This window comes from Gossypium hirsutum, chromosome D12 (assembly GCF_007990345.1).
Source record: "Gossypium hirsutum isolate 1008001.06 chromosome D12, Gossypium_hirsutum_v2.1, whole genome shotgun sequence".
Classification (NCBI taxonomy): domain Eukaryota; kingdom Viridiplantae; phylum Streptophyta; class Magnoliopsida; order Malvales; family Malvaceae; genus Gossypium; species Gossypium hirsutum.
The window spans coordinates 55,497,606-55,515,401 of NC_053448.1; the positions used below are offsets into that span (position 1 = coordinate 55,497,606).

Consider the following 17,796-nt stretch of genomic DNA (forward strand, 5'->3'; position numbering starts at 1 on the left):
AAATTTAACTTTACTGCTTCAAGTATTAAGGACTGTGCTGTACGTGTTTGAGATTATACAGTGAAGGGAAAGTTGAGTTTTGGGGCAAGAATAATTCTAGGAGGAGGAAGTGGCAGTGTTTTCGGACAAATATTTATTGTGTAAGAAGGAGAGAAGCTGCTAAAGGCTTTCCAATTCCATCTGTGCACGACAGCCGGTCCAATACCAGGGCTCTTGTTTATTTCCACTGAAAAGGTTGCCTTTTGCGGTGAAAGATGGATCAACGTTACTTCCTCTTGCCTTACAAGGTTTAGAATTATTTTCCATTGTTTTCACTTTTCACAATTCAAAACGGTGAATTTAAGTAATGCAATATGTATAAACATGTGCTGCAGGTTTTGGTACCAATAAGGAAGATCAAAAGAGTCAACCGGAGTGAGAACGTGAAGAATCCAGAAGAAAAGTACATAGAAATAGTGATAAGTGTTGGTTGATTTAATATGGTTGTGTTGGTATTATTTTTTATGTCAATTCTGTTTAATTATTTTTTTAAATTATATTCACGTCTCATAAACATGTTAAGCCTAAAATTACTTTATTTAAGAGATAATATTCAAATGATTTTCATTTTTGTATCCCATATCGTATAGCTGAGAAATAAATCAAGAGGTTATCGTAATTTTTGTGTTATAATCAGTATTACATAGTTGTAGTTTATTTTCATGTTCATGTCTTTTTTGTTATAATTATATTAGAAATATTACATAATTATATAATATTTGACATATTTATAATTTATTTTAAATAAATATCATGTTAAAAGTCAACATAGAAATATCAACCAAATCCGATATATTGGACGGACAGCATATTTCTAATTATAGTTAATTTTCTCCTCCTTCCTATGTATAAATAAAATACCTGCCTATTTCCATAATCGCACATCTCAAGTTAAAAAATTGCAGTTCATAAGGAAAGAAAATGAAAGGTTGTCAGTTGGTCTCAATATCTTTTTTTGTTCTACTTTTTTCAGTAGCTGCTAGACCCACCGATGTAAGTATACTTAAAAGGATCCATCTTAAGCTGTTTTTACAATACTTTCTTTTGTCAAGCTGATCTACGCGATGATCTTAATGATTTTTTTTTTCCAAATGCAGAATGATTGTGTTTACACGTTGTACGTAAAGACGGGTTGGATGATGAAAGCAGGGACGGACTCGAGGATCAGTGTAGTTCTGGACGATTCGTTCGGGCGGTCAGTTTGGATTCCAGAACTCCGTTCATGGGGTTTAATGCCATACGCCCACGACTACTTCGAGCGTGGCAACCTTGATGTCTTCAGTGGGCGAGGTAGCTGCATCGGCTCTCCCTGCCGCCTCAACTTGACCTCCGATGGCTCGGAGTTGCACCATGGCTGGTACTGCGACTACATCGAGGTCACATCCACCGGACCTCAACAACCATGCGCCCAGACCGTGTTCTATGTTGATCAGTGGTTGGCCACTGATATTCCCCCTTTCCAGTTAACGGCGTTTCGTGATGGGTGCTATATGCGGGATGAGCCTCGCAAGCGTGGCAGGAATGTGCCTCTCATTGTTGGGAATCCCGAAAGACCTGCTTGATGGGTGCCTTTTGGGTTAAAAATAGTTGCTAATAATGTGGCAGAGATGGCAGTGAGAGGTTTAATTTGGTCCGGTTGTTTCGGAGATCTTTGCATTTTTGGATCTCTAGTAGATATGCTTTTCCTTCTTAGTTCTTTAATCAATTTAAAATATATAAATGAGTTTTGGATAGTAACACTTGGTTTTTTTTTTCTTTTTATCTCGTTATACCAAATTTCTTTAAAAAATCCAAACACATCAAAATTTAAAATTTTCTTTAAAAAATCCAAACACATCAAAAATTTAGTTTATTTTCACTTTTATATAGTTTAATGTTTATATATATTTGATAAAAAAATATTCGATTTAAAAAAAATGCTACATGGTGCTATGTGATTGGTCACCAATTTTTTTTAATGTCCATTAGAAAATAGATTAAAAAAATTAATTAAGACATATTTTAAGTACTAAATAGGTGTAAATTAAAAATTTAAATGTAAATCTTTTATCACTCCATTAGTGATTTAATCGAAGTTACACTCCTAATATTAAATAAAAATATATCGTATAGTTTATTTTAGTTAAATATAATATATTTATATATAACTTTCAGCCTTATTTTATGGAACTAAACGAAAGATTGGATTTTTTTTATTTTATAATTGGAGGTAAGGAGAAATTGCTAACAACCCAAACTCTCATATTACAATATGATTGGTGGAGAAAGATTAGTTAGTCATAGTTGTTCTAATTTGATAATTTCACATATATATTTTTCAAAAATAAGCCTCAAACAGTGGGCCTTTATGTGTACAAAGGGAAGGAAGAAAGAGGCCAACTTTTATGATTTTATTGAGCGTAAAGCAATGGTCCAACTAGTGTCAGGATCGATCCGGCCCAATCAAATTAGACTAAAAATGGGTTGAAACCACGGACTCGAACCCTTATAGATGAAGGTTTTTAGGTTTATAGGAATAAAGAAGCTCCCAAGAAAATACTAAAAAAATCTATTACGTGCAGAATTTAATTCCTGGTTAATAAAAATAAGGAATAAATATTAAAATTATATATGAATTATAATTTAATATGTAATTTTATATATACAATTTTGATTTAATTTAATTCTTGTAAATTTTTAATACAATTACTTATATAATATAATTTTATGTTTATATATTGCATACAATTACCGATATAATATAATTTATACTATCTAATTATACCAACAATAAAAAACTAGAGATGAAAAAATAAAAAGTAAAAAAAAATCAATAAAAATGAGAGGGTCCCGCAATTATCATTTTATGCATGAAAGGTCAAGAAAATTTAATTCAACTAAAAATGACCCCAACAATCTAATGGCTAATTCTATCTTATGGTTAATTTGATGTCACATGCTTATTCTGATTTTAAGGGTTTAATTTCCAAAATAAGGAAGCGACAAAATGGCTCCTCATCGGAAGGTATTGTCCCCATGTTTAGGATTTAGGGCAGGTTTTGTCCTAAGTCTCCGCAAAAAGATGTTGTAAAATTCATGAAGAGGGGCTCTCAGTTGGTGGAGATAAATACACGTAAGCTCATGAAAGAGGTATTAGTGTTGTGTGCAATATTAATTATAGAGAACGCGCCTACTAGAATTCGAATCACCAACAAGCATACGTAGCTTTTACCTTGCAACAATTGTACCACTTTAGCTAAGTATTGATGGTTTGAATCCCTGTGGCACGTTCTCTGTAATTAATATTGTGCATAACACCAACACCTCTCTCGTGAGTTTGTAAGTATTTATTTCCACCAATCGTGACATCCTTTCGTGAATTGTACACCAGTTCTCTGTGAAGGTCGATGGCAAAACCCCGATACAAGAACAATACATTTTGTTAAGGGGTCTGATCTATTGAATCTCAAGTTGATGACACTACGAAAACTTCTCTTTAAGAGAAAGTCCGATCTCCACTCAACAATATGTAATCCATTGTCTTTCACTTGATAAAAGTACCAAAATCAAATCACATTTTGATACATTTTTTGAAGAACAAATTAATTCATTTATCTTAAATAAAATAGTAAAATAATCATTTCTATTTAAAATTTCACCTATTTTCTCCGGAAAAGAAAATAACAAAACTATCATGTAAACCTTATATCTACTCGGACCAATTTCTAATGGTAAAATGTGATAAAATAATCAATGTATTCTTTAATCTAATCCACGGCAATTAAGATACTCGACGCGACTCTTATTAGCATAGCTTTACTTTTAGCTCGCTCTCGCAAAATTTCTGGAGTTTTTTTTCAAATATATCCCTCCAATCAATTACTTTATTCATTTAATTTGCTAATTAGTTTAATCTTTAGCTAGCACAATCCAAGGACATCATTTGCTTTTCTATTGAATTTTGTCAAGAACCAAAACAAGCAAATCTCAACTGGTAAGACCAGATTCAATATGTCTAAAGCTTCGTCGACGGTTCCCTCTGAAACTCCCAAAGACGGTGACCGTGCAAATCTGTCTCGTACTTTCAAGTACTTATTGGGTTCGTTATTTCAACTTTTAATTCTCTCCCTTTTTATTTATAATTGTAACGCTAGTTAGTTGTGTTTATCTGTTTTACCTTTTCTAATTTTTTTGGGTTGAATTTCGTTTGGGTGATTTAGGTACACAGTTTTTGTCAAGAGGAATCCCATTCATATTCAATTCATGGATAGTGAGGCACCTCACCCAGGAGGACTATGCGGTAGCAGCAACTAATGCTCTTCCCTTCATTTCTCAATCATTAGAATTCACCTTCACTTCACTATAGATTGATTTCTTCTTCTTTTGTAGGTGTATGCTGTTCAGTTCCATCTATTTGTGACGTGTGTTTTGTTTCTTAGCCGCGAAGGATTCCGGCGAGCCTGCATGCGTGCTGATATTAAATTGTGGTTTCTCTCTCCTTTTTCATTGATTTCAGTATATGTTCTTTCGTTTATTTGCTTCGTTATAGTAAATTTTGCTTGTTTGTTATATTCTTCATATAATGCTTCATATGCAGGCAGTGGGCAGTAACTTAGGTCTTATGGCTTTACATGATGTTATATAAGAAGTAATAAGGTCATTGTTCTCTATTTAAGATTTTTTTTTTACCCCTTTTGTTTAAGCATCAAATTTTAGTTTGTCTAATTTGTATGAACCTTTGTAATAATCTTATTAAGGACAGGGATCAATTAAGAGTCATAGCAAAATGCAATTAATTGAAATACAAGTAAATCAATCAAATGCTTTTAAAATTTTGATAATATGAGAGCAATTTGATCATCTTTTATTGTCTATATAGGCTTGATTTTATATCAAACTATATTGGGTTCAGGAGAGATTAGCTCTTGGGTCTCATCTCATCCTTTTGATACACTGCGAACTTCAGTGATCTTTTAGCTTTATGTATTCTAGCTGTTTGTTTACGCCCAGAATCCTTGTCTTTATCTACAGTGAAGGTGCTTCAGCAAAAGACAATGCTGCATTGTTGAAAGTGGCCTGGATGAGTTTCCCACTTGGTGTGGTTATCACAATTGCAGGATGTGTCTTTGTCTTCTGGTGGCAAGGGTTACAGCATTCTGACCCTTATGCTCAAGCTATTTTGATTAATGGTATTTCTTATAACTGCTTCCAAACTTTCTACTAGTTCTTGTGGCTTTCGAAGTGCTATTCATTGTGAAAAATGTCAATTCTTTTCACTTGTCTCTCACTTTTTATTACTTGTGAAATTGCTATTTATAGCAAATTTCTTTTGTTGATGACCTTCAGTTTTATGCTTTTGGCTTGTTTAGATATAGCCAGTATAGAATTAGCTCTGTGCTTGCGAATGTTTGCTCTTTCAGTATATTCCAGTGCTGCAACTTCTAGTGACTTTAAAAATGTAAACCTCATTGCAAGTATTTTGTTGAAAAAGAAGTGAAAAGGATTTTCCCTTCTATGGATCACTGCTTTTGCCCAAATCTGTCTGAAAGCAGAGTATTGCATCTTAAATGAACCACGGAATTTCGTTTGTAGTCTGCATGAGATCAACTTAATTGTAATCAGCTGATTATTCTGTTCACTACTGGAAACATTCCTTTTAGAACAATTTCATTCACTAGCTTATTTTTCTTTGGCAGGTTTTGCATGTATATTAGAGCTCTTGGCGGAACCTCTATATATCCTTTCTCAGACATTGTTTCTACTCAAACTGCGCTTGGTGGTTGAAACTCTAGCTACGTTTTCACGCTGTGTAACGATGTACATTCTAATTGTGAACCTCACTAACATGGTAAAGCTTTTAAGGGAATTATGTTGCGAGTACTAGTATATTCATGTTGTGGATCTGCCTATTGGCAAGGTGTGTTTTGTGTCTGTTTTTAATGGTTGCATATAAGTTTAATGATTCTTGGGTTAACTTTCTTAGATGAAATATATTGTTCTGTTCTGGTGTTCTAATTTTACCAAGCATGTAGTGTTCTTGTGAATGATGGTTAGCCGCTAAAATGTTGTTGCTTCTGCTTGTGATGCATGTGGTTGACTGCTTCTGAGGTTTATGGTGATTAGGCCTTTGATTATGAACTGATGCACTTAATGTGAGGAGCTTTCATGTTTACATATATTATGAATTGTCCTTTTCTGCTTCTCTAATGTGTGTCTGCTTTTCTTTATATGCATATACTTTTTTATTGTTTTCATAGATTTTGTCAGTTTTCTTTTGATTTATGTGGGTTTGCTATGAGATCTTCTTTTGTAACTTTTTCATGAATATGTTTGAACCTGATTCTTACAGGAGAAGGGAATTGTCTTTGCGTTGTCTCAAGCAGCATATGGAGCCTGCATATTTCTGGGCTATTGGAGCTATTTTCTTCTTTTTCGTGCATATAGGAGTTCTGATCTTATTCCTTTCAGGTACTGGTCCTTTTATGCTTGACCCCATTCTTTTGGGGTAATATGTATGCTTGAATTGTTAGTCCTCCTTTCCCTTATTTGTGGATAAAATTAAAAGAAGACTTGAATTAATGGTAAATAAGTATACCCATCCACTTTTCTCGACATTGACCTAATGGAAATTTAGATTTCCACATATAAATTAACATTCTGATGCTACCTTAGAGCTGTCGTCGTAACGGCTTTATCCAAGTACCATGAGAATCCTATCCATGTATTGGACTTCAACCCTGTTTGTCTGATTCTATACATATATCATTGATTCTCCTAAATACATCTCTTTTATTTTATTTTTTTATGTCTAAAGAACACATTTATTTCCTGAATTGTTTGGTAGCTACTTGCTCTGCCTTTTAATTACTTTCTCCAGATTATCCATAAATAACGCACAGCTTTTGCAGACTAGGACATATGATGAATTTTGATAAGCAGCTCTCAAACATGTGTATGTTGTTTACCCTTCAATCCTTTCGAAAGTTGATCCTTCAAGAAGGAGAAAAGATCGTCCTTGTATGGTTGGATACACCATATAACCAAGCCGTATATGGACTCGTGGACAAACTAGGTGAGTAATCAGCACACTTGCTTCATGCTTTATAAAGTTTTAGTTGGTAGGTTTCTAACGCTGGACTGTTTTGTTGGATATAATGCAATGCCTCTTATAATTTTCCACTATGATCGAGAAGATGCGATTATTTTTTCAAGGGCTAATCTAAACCATTCTTTTTTTCTTTTTTTTTTTAATTTAGGGAGCTTGGTGGTCAGGTTGGTGTTTCTTCCTTTTGAAGAAAGTTCATATTCTACATTTGCCAGGTCTGCATCAGGTTTATTACTGTCCTTTTCTTCAGTTCATTTTGTGAGGTGTTTAAACTTGTTTCTTAGGATTCACATATCTGGTTAACATTAATTTTTGACTACTTTTCTTTGTCTTTGCTGACCCAACTCTCAGAATTGTGTCCATATTTTTGTTTTACATCAAGTATAGCTCCCATATGAATAGGATGAAGTCAGATTGCTATAGGATGTCCTTCAATTAAATTAAACAGGCACTTTTTCTTGAAGAGAGAGAGATAAAGGATAGGTGGATGTTAGGCGGTGGAAAAGAAAGTAACACTCTCCATTGTCCATAAATTACAAGAAAATTTCCTTTTTGTTCAGCATTTGTACAGTGAATATGATTGCATGTGTTTGGGAGCTTGGATTAATTTAATGCTGCTGGCACAATATAAGACAGATGTATTCTTCCCTGTAGCTTGGTGGTTTTGTCTATGTTGTGCATGAAACGGACATCATATTATATGTTTGAATCACATTTTATGTTACTAATCCAATTGTTTTCTGGGAGTTATTTCATGGGAGTTAGTTTGAAGGTGGTAATTTATGGTGAATCTTCAGCCTGTTAATCTAGCTTCCCCATCCCTGTTTTTTTTATATTCATATGTTGCATCCTAAGGCCTAAACTAATTAGTGATCTTTTTATTATTATTATTATTATTATTGTGAAAAATGTTTATCCACGCACTAGAACTCAGCTTCCTTTTCCTTCAGACAACCTGCTTCTTGCTTCCATGAAGACTTAACTTTCTAAATGAGATATTTTGTTAATTAGTTGCCTTTGAATGTTTATGCACACAGATGCTCATTCTCCATAATTAAGATGGTGCTTCCTAACTTGTATCATATTGATAAAATATCTCTGGACAGGACAGTCTCCAAATAAAAGCAAGAACTTAGGAAGGCGCCTTACTGAGGCCCTGAAGCTTGTTTTACTAATCGGTATGTTCTTAAGTTTTTTGTACTTCTTGATGTTTCCCTCTTTTCCTAGGATCAGTTTTCTAGGCATTGCCAACAATATTGTAATATAATGAAATTCTTAATTGGTTCTGGAAGTAATATAGGAATAATATCATAATTTTGGGACTTACAATAGTAATACAATAGTTCTAAAATTAGAGACTATGATTTCTATTGGCTGATTTAGAATGCTTCTTAGTTTGAGTGATGATACAGTACAGTACATTTTAATCTAAGGAATTAATTTTGTTCTAATGATAATCTCTGTTTTGTTTATTTTTATACTAATTGGCACAACCTGCTTCCTTTGGATCAGTTTGATATGCCTTGGCATACCACTATGTTCTTGAAAATCTTTTTTCTTTTAAAACATAATGCTCTTTTTATGTTTTCCTCAAGGTGCTACTTATTTTGTAGGTCTCGTATTTTTGGCTTTTGGCCCAAGCTACTCCTATTGCCTAATCAGACTGTTGTATGGTCAAAAATGGAGTGATGGAGAAGCTTCCACAGCCCTTCGTTACTATTGTCTTTACATCATTGTTTTGGCTATGAATGGTTAGTAAATTTGGATTTTTTTGCTTGTTAATATGTATGGGGCTGCCTAACATTTTCCTCAAGTGTCATATTGAACACACTCAGTTTCGTCATATTCTTTCTCTTTTTACTTGTTTCCTCAAAACCTGGAATATTTGTGAAGGTGCTATGACATCACACTGAAGTGGCACAATTCTGGATTTTTTACCTCTTGTTATTAACGTAAAACTATATGACTTTACTGGATGAAAGTTACATGCTTGATGTGACATTATTGTATAAACCTCCTGCTGATGATTGAGTTGCTATTGCTGGATATTATTCTTATATTTGGTTTTGCGTCAGGGACCTCTGAAGCATTTCTTCATGCAGTTGCAACTGAGAACCAACTCAAACGCTCAAACAACTCATTGCTTGTATTTTCATTGATATATGTAGCATTGAATGTCCTACTGATACGATCTGTTGGTGCCATTGGTTTGATTCTTGCAAATTCTTTGAGTATCCTTATCATATTAAGGCGAATTTCCTAGCTATGAGCCTTTGGTTTCAGTGATTTAATCAACTAGGTGCCATAGAACATCTTAAAATTTTGTGAAGTACTGCTGTTGAGCTATGTGGAGAAAGAGATGAATATATTCGATTTATGCTAAAGCAGTGACATTACTGTAAAGGCAAAAAAATGTTTGTCTTGAGCAATTATCTTTTCAGCAATGTCTGATATAAACTTTTACAAGTTGATTCCCGTCCTTTGTGTCAGATATGTTACTGGCTGGCCTTTTAACAGACATCCTTATAGACCTTCTCAAATATGTCTCTTTCTAGCAATAAGGATCATGTTAGATTAAATTCATTGGTTGGGTTTACTTAACAATTAAACAGATATGATTTTGAGGATTATCTACTCAGCAATTTTCATCAAACACTTTTTTCAGGTATGACTTAAGCTTGTACAAGTTAATCATGATGTTGTACTAATTTCAACTTTATACTGAATCACATTTCCTTGTTTTCCACAGGAGTCTTCCTCATTTTCTTTCTGCAGCTGTTTACCTTCAGGGTGGACAATCCTGTTGCTTTCGGGTGTAGCTACTCTTATTTCAGAAAAAGTATTTCTTGACCGTGAAAATTTTTGGTCATCCTTTTTTATTCATTTTTGCATTGGGTTTGCTTTCTTCTGCACCTCAGCCTTTGTCATGTAAGTATCATCCTATCCTATGCTTTCAAGTTCCCTAAACTTCTTAAAACTATTATCTGTTACAAACTATTGGTTTATACCATATCCTGGCATGCATGCTTATCATTTATAATATGTTTTATTTTATCTCCATGAGTAGTTATCGGCGTGAGAGGCCTTTTATCAACAAAATTATCCGTTTCCGCGACCATTCAGACTGAAATCAAGAAGGGCCATAACTGCATTTTGAAATTGAAGGTGGGATTATCTCCCTTTAGCTTATTTCTAATATTCCCCTTATGTATCATCTATTGAACGAGTTGTGACGGGATTTGTGGTGGTGATTATGAAATTCATTCAATTGACAAAATTTAAAGGAAATTCTTCCTAGCAATACAAAAATAGTAGAATAGAGTTGTCAGAAACAGTTGTACCTTATAGGTATAGTGAAGGAGAACTTCAAGAATTTTGTATTGTTCTGAATGTTAAACCAGGATAAAGCTGAAGATATATACAGCAGTTACAGTGTTTTCAGGCCAGAATATTCTTGACTTGGTGCTTTTGAATGACATTTACCTTTTTTTTTTTGTTCTTTTAAAATTTTGAATTGTGTCCATTGAACTATTCCTCTTCAAAAAGTTCAAACTTTTGAAGTTATTATTACTGACAATTCCTGTTGATGTCCCCGAAGGTAACAATATTCGATTAGCCATGAAAATTAATAGACAAGTGAGGAACTGTGTTTAAAACTGATAGATTAGAAATTTCTGCAGATTCAATGCCAGTGTGTTCACTCTTTTCTTTGCAGTTTTATCGGTGCCTCTTCCAAGGAATCACCAAAGCTTTTATTCCTTTCTGCTAATAAGTAGAATGGGCCTACAGTTCAATTTCTGATGGACCTAGAGGACAAGACAATATAATGTATGTGTGTGTGTGTACCTGCATCTCAACCATTCTCGTTTTTTTCTTTTTCTCTTTTGGAGAAAGGGTTTAATAAAACTATTCTTTTTGTGTTTTTCATCCTTGAAAATTTTCTTCATAAGAATCATTGTGAAATTTTTCCGGTTAAATTTTGTGAAAATTATTTGATATATTAGGAGTGAAGTTGTTAGACTTTAAAAAAAAAATTGAAGTGATACGTATCTTATTTAAGGTGTAATAAAAAAATAAAATAAGTACTAAAAATTAAGATATTACTGTATTTGAAATTTACTTGAGTTAAAATATTACACCGATAAGATATGATATTTTTGGTGATGTATGAAATACTAAAACCATTTGTCTTTGCTTTTACAAAAAATGCGATAAGAGAGAGAAAAGGGTTATAAACGTTTAAGAAAAAAAAACCATAATAACCATTTGTGATGAGATGAGGCCCCATTATTGTAAGCAAAAGTAAATTTGATATGATTATATATTAATACTAAGCGTGTTTTGAAATGTTTTCTACAACCACATAATTAAAAAGAAAAGGACAATTTATTTTGTATATTGTTAAAATAATATAATTGAAGGAAATTAAGGCATATAGGAGGCAAAAAGAAGAAAGTGATGATTCATATAGGAAAGCCACCGGGGGGGGGGGTTCATGGGCTGTCCTCCTCCATGAACAGGAGGCTACCACATCCGCCACCACCACCTTGTAACTTGCAATTATAACATTTGAAAAGCTTGAACCAAACCAAAGAAAAAAAAAAGGTAGAAAAAAGTGGGAGAAACAAATAGGAAATTGATGATGATGGAGTAGACCAATATGATTTTAGGAGTGCAAGTATCCAATTCCAACAACCCCCCCTCCCCCAAAAGAAAAAAGAAAATCCAGCTTTGAGTAGTTCAGTTGGCATTTCATTCACATTATCTTCTAAAACAAAATGATGGTGATTTTTTGAGTTTTTGATACATAGGAGGCAGTTGGATTCCATCCACTTTCCTAGTGGAATTCATTTTTCATGCTTACCCTCCCTTTTGCTTCAGCATGCAGTAATGCTTAATTGATTGCCCCCAAACCCCCCCCCCCGAAAAAAAAAAACCCTTCTTATTCATATAAAAAACAAAACACATATAAAAACAGAATGTGAAACAGCTTCAGAGTGAGTGCAAACCAACATCACTCCAATCTCCAATGTTATTGCATTTCCTTAACAAAAACATTTTGAGTATCACATTAACCATATAGCTAATATTCATGACTGAATCCATTTTTGTAGGGAAGAGAAAACCCCATTACCCATAGCCAATTTGACCACCAAAGCTCTTTTTGCATTTATATTCATTTGAGTTTCTAATTTGGTCAAAAAGCTTTCTGTCATTAATATATTTTTAATTATAGAGAAAGTTGAAAAAAGTGAAGTCCGTTGAGAGAACTGCCTTAATTAGTCAAATGGGTTTTGAACTAAGTTTTGGTTTGGCATCTCCCTAGGACCTGCAAATTAGGGGGTCACAGCAACTTCAGAATTCAAAAGTTTATGTTCCTAAAATCATGCTTCAAAAATAATAATAAATAACAATCGAACCTAACCTAATAACCACAGGACAGCAATATTCCTTTTCATTTGTGTGTTTCTCCAAAACCTTCAAATATATGTTACCAAGTCACTCATTCCATTTAGTATAATCTAATCTCCCTTCTTCCTCTAAAACTAACTTCACACATATATATGTATGTATGTATGTATGTATGTATGTACTTAGAAACTACTTTTTATATATCATAGCAATTAATTTTAGGGAAAATTCAGAAAATTTCAGTTCCAATATTACAACATTTTCTTCCTTCGGAAGGTCTGAATCATTAGGTTGTCTATTCTTACGTCGCCCCTCAAAATAAGTAGCGGTGCTCTCTCATATTAATTAAAGCACCTTTTATTTATATAAAAAAAACAAAGCAGAACGTGAGATGTAATGATAATACATGGGACAGCTGCGCCAGTCCCGTTTCAAAATCCTCTTTGCTATGTACCCCCCACCACTTTTAATTATTCAATTTCACATCTCAATTATCTTCTTTTAAGTTTTAACCAACTTTCTCCTATTTACCTTTTTAAGTTTTAGTCCCTACCCTCTGCCTCTTTCTTCATCGTCATAAATAAAACAACCAACCTAATCCCATTCCTCTAATACATACAAATATCAATCTCACTACCACTTCAATCCAAATTTTGAGTTGCCTATTGAAAAGCTTCACGCATGTGTAATTTGAACTCCTGACAGCAAGTATAGTGTTACGGATTATTTACGGGCTTACCCATTCTAACATCCAAAACATCCTTAAAATTGAAAAAAAAAACATTTCTATCTAACATGCGATCAAAATCAGACATGATGGCAACACACGTCTTGTGTTAATGGAGACGTTTGAGCTTAATTAAGGGAGTGATTAAGTGTAATTATTAGTAAAGTATTGATGAGTTGCGAGTAAGATAGATGAGGTCTCACTCTCACATGCCGATACTTCAAACATTCATAATTTTGTTGTCCACTTTGGGACACGAGACATATATTGTTATTATGTTTGATGTGGAAAATAAAGGCCCCCATCCAATCCCAGCAAGAGGTTACTGTGAATTAGTCAAATGCAAAAGATGGGTGCCAAAGCCACTGTTCTTCTTTTTACAAAAATAGCTCCTTACTTTTTATCCTCACACAATCTTAATTTATACGGTCATTTCAATTCTTTCATCATTCCCTTGTGGAACCCTCAACTCACTCACCCACTTCTTCCTTTCTCATTACAGCAGATATTTTGGATCAGTCCTCATACACTCCTATACCTATCTGCATTCTCATTCATTTGCTTCCTAACTACATATCTCTCTTTACACCATTCATATTCATCCATCAACATGTATTTTTGTCTCAATTAAAATATTATACTCCACTTTTAATTTATTTTAATATTTTAAAATATATTGTATTTTTTTATTAATACTAAATTTTAAACAATGAGTTAAATTTGAAATTTTTGATATATATGGGGAGGGATCTACTTACATAGATGTAAAAATTCAAGTGGTTTTACACTAGTTCATAATTATTTTTATGATTAAAATTTTAATATTTTATTTTCTATTCATGTAGATCATGCATGTCAAGTCTGGCATATATTAAAGTTTTCTAACTATACGTTTTATGTAAAAATAATATTAAATTGTTCAATATATATTAATACAGATTATATTTTTCACCAACATAATAAAATATTTTTAGCTTTAACCCAAATTTTATAATTTTATCTCAATTTAAAAAAAAAATTCTAACTTCCCCTAACTTACAAACTCTCCTTGCATCTTTTTCTCATGCATCCTTCGAGATTCATTTACCTCTTTATAAAGTGCCTAACTTATTATCAAGTATTTATTATTTTGAGGATCATGGTACCTTTAGAGGGGTCAGCTTAAAATAATATAAAATTCCGGAATATTATTTTTTAATTCAAAATTCAAATATTATCTTAAATCAATAATTTTTTTTACTTAAACCGAAATAATAAATAACGAATTAAATTATTCATTTCTTTAATATAATTTTAAGTAAGTTGAGAAAAATTAATATGTTGTCTATTATATTATGTTTTTTCTTGTTTCATTATGCATGAAATGTTACATTTATAGTAAATTTACTATTCCTTGCTTATAATTTTAGTCAAATTGCCCTTAAATCATAACAAGTAACTTGTTTTAATAAAAAAAATGTAATTTTCTTTCTTTTTTCGTTTTACATTAATAAAATAGAAAAACTAACTACTTATTATTTTTCTCCAATTTAATTAATTTATTAGAGAAATACATTATTTTATCCATAAAATAAAATATTATAAGATTAAAACATAAAAAATAGAAACAAAATGTATAAAATAATTTAGTAAAATGTGGTTTTAATTAATTTTAGTAAAAATGTTACATCATGTAATATACTGAATAATATGTAAAGTAATCTTATATTATTACTAAAAATATTTCAAACATGAATATCACCAAATCTTTTAATATTTTGTTCAATTTATAATCTGACAACCTCGTCATGTTATATGCCAGCAATGAAATTTTAACTGAAAAAATTATAATTATGATTTTGACGATGCAAATGGGAAGTGCCTTTCGTAAAGGCTCTCGGAACTTGGGCACTGGGCACTACAAGTTGCAGGCAAAAGGGGAATGAGAACAGTAATTAATTCATTCTTGTTCCAATTTTCGTATGCTCCATTTGGTTTGAATTAATTAATCAAATTAACTATAATAAAATTTGAATGAGAGCACATGTATGAAATTCCTCAATCCCTACTAATACCTTACCCATACGCACCACTATATATTAACTTACATTACTATGCTTACTTGTTTTTTTATTTTTTCTGTTAATTTCGTTGGAGCAACATTTTAATTTTTTTAAAAAGAATACTTACATGATAATCATGTAAAAAAAAAACACATTGCAAATAGATAATTTTAATGGTGTTAACTACTCTTAAAATTACATCATCATTTTAATCAAAAGGTTTATATGCAAAGAAAAAAAAAGCCCTTAAAAATTGCAAAAATATCAATTAAGCCCCAGTATTAAATTTTCACACAATTAAACCCCTATTGTTAACTAAATAATCAATTAAGTCCCTTCGTTAACAGTTTCTGTCACTAACCATTTAAATCGTTAAAATAAATTGACAGACTAATCAAATGGTGACACATGGCAACTTCTGGTTTAATATAATATTTTTCCCATGATTAAAAATCATAAGAAATTATAAAAATAGAAAAAAAATAAATATTAAAAAGTATTTAAAACATTAAAATTTATATAAACTTTTTAAAATTATAAAAAAATATTATAAAACTCTAAAAATATAATAAATTCAAAAAAAATAAAAAATAATTAAACTTATTTAATATGTTTAAAATTAAAAAAACGTATTGAAAATCTTAAAAAATAAAATAAATATAAATAAATATTAAAATTGATATAAACTTATACAAATTACCAAAAATTAATAAAAACTTGAATTGGACCGGCTTGCTTGAAATCGGTAAGGGTACCAATCTGAGGAAAGCCATTAGATCAGTTGACTTGGGAATCGGGCAGTTGAACCGATTTTTTTTTATTTTTTAATATTTTTGTCAAACCAAAATTCTATTATCCAACCATTAGCATGTGCCAAAATGAAATATTCTAACCAAAGTTTTCAAAATCATACTGGTGGTCAAATCACTCAGATTACCGATTTGCCAGTTCGGATGATTCGTCTAGTTCAATTAAATAAAACATTAAAAAATTAAAAAAAACGTTTCAACCATCCGGTTCCTAGGTCAACAGGTCTAACAACTTACTTTGGATCAGAACCCTTGCCAATTTCAATCTAATTGATTCAACCGACTAATTTGATCCACTTCAAGTTTTTATGATTTTTTTTATAAGTTTATACCAATTTTAATACTTTTTATAATTTTTTATGATTTTATATAATTTTAATATGCTTTTTAAAATTTAAATATATTTTATTAATTTTACATTTTTTATAATTTATTTGATTTTATTTGATTTTTATATTTTATAATTTTTATAAGTGTATATCAATTTTTATTTTTTATATTTTATTAATATTTTTATTTTTTTGATAATTTTTTATGAATTTTTAATCTTTTTTATTGGAAAAATATTAGATTAAATTAAAATTTGTCACGTGCCACCTTTTAATTGGTTATTTTAACAGTCAATGTGGTTAATGATAAAAACAGGGGCTTAATTGATTATTGTAGTTAATGGTAGGGGCTTAATTGGGTGCAAATTTAATACATGTGCTTTTTTTTTGTATTTTCTTAAGGGTTTTTGACATATAAGCCTAATCAAAATAAAGCATTTAGCCTAATCAATGACCTAATAAAGTTAAGGTGCCAAATTATGTCAAGAAGTTAAAGTATAAAGATTAAATCTTAAATTTGAGCATTTTATAGAGACCAAAATTGAAACTTGGTCACTGTTATATAATCTATAGAAAAAAATACGGTGTCATGCCACTTTGCCACGTTCATAATTTTTTTTTCCAAGACATATTTATAAATAGTTGTAAACAATCACCTTTAGCCTTTCAACTACAAGTAACTTTTTTTTATTCTTAGAAACTTTTCAACGTACAAAGGATATGATAGTATAATAAAAAATATATAACTAGTATGTATAAGTATGTAAATTATTTGGACTAGTTAATGCATTGTAAAAGTAAAGGACTAAATTATGTAAAATTAATATATATATATTAAATATCATATGTGAACATAGTAGAGACATCGAAACTGTAATTTTACTATTATATTATAATGACTAAAAAAGGGGAAAAATCATGTCATTAGTTAGTCCAAATAACTAGCAATGTTAATAATTTTTAGTAGTTGATGCGGATTTAAAAAAAAATTATTTCAACTCATCAAGCCAAAATGTTTTTTGTTAGAATAGTATTTTGTTTAAAAAAATTTACGCCAAAAAGTTTATCAAAGCAATAAAAAATATTAATTATTTGGACTAAACATTATAAAAGAAAAAATAGGACCAAATTGTTGTAGTAATACAAGTATAAATATTCTTAATTTTAGGTCTAGTAGAGGGACTAAAAGTGATATTTTATCAATATTGTATAAAATGCAAAGAAGAGAGAGGGACGAAAAGAGATATTTGACCAATATTGTATAAAATGCAAAGAGAAAAAGAAACTGAACAGGTGTCAAGGTCCTTTTAAATATGTTTACTTATGGTTCTAAAATGCAGTTTTGAAAAATAAT

At 31.2% G+C, this 17,796-nt stretch overlaps 2 protein-coding genes across 6 annotated transcripts; both read left to right on the top strand.

The window, feature by feature from the left end:
• Nucleotides 1-873: 873 nt before the first annotated feature.
• Nucleotides 874-1,776, top strand: LOC107956822 (PLAT domain-containing protein 3). The gene is made up of 2 exons (XM_016892327.2): nucleotides 874-1,032; nucleotides 1,137-1,776. Exons 1-2 carry the CDS (start codon nucleotides 961-963, stop codon nucleotides 1,599-1,601), a joined length of 537 nt encoding a protein of 178 aa, XP_016747816.1. The 5' UTR covers nucleotides 874-960; the 3' UTR covers nucleotides 1,602-1,776.
• Nucleotides 1,777-3,787: 2,011 nt separating this feature from the next.
• LOC107955115 (protein RFT1 homolog) lies at nucleotides 3,788-10,572 on the top strand. 5 transcript variants are annotated; one of them, XM_016890830.2, is made up of 14 exons: nucleotides 3,788-4,117; nucleotides 4,239-4,318; nucleotides 4,408-4,502; nucleotides 5,050-5,207; nucleotides 5,715-5,866; nucleotides 6,368-6,486; nucleotides 6,927-7,090; nucleotides 7,275-7,349; nucleotides 8,230-8,301; nucleotides 8,737-8,874; nucleotides 9,199-9,354; nucleotides 9,736-9,788; nucleotides 9,873-10,051; nucleotides 10,191-10,572. In XM_016890830.2, exons 1-14 carry the CDS (start codon nucleotides 4,030-4,032, stop codon nucleotides 10,249-10,251), a joined length of 1,590 nt encoding a protein of 529 aa, XP_016746319.2. In that variant the 5' UTR covers nucleotides 3,788-4,029; the 3' UTR covers nucleotides 10,252-10,572. The 5 variants fall into 5 exon arrangements, with proteins under 5 accessions (XP_016746319.2, XP_040963182.1, XP_016746318.2 ...); XM_041107248.1 differs by having other exon boundaries at nucleotides 3,791-4,117; nucleotides 4,408-4,505; nucleotides 6,918-7,090; XM_016890829.2 differs by having other exon boundaries at nucleotides 3,792-4,117; nucleotides 4,408-4,505.
• Nucleotides 10,573-17,796: the final 7,224 nt, after the last annotated feature.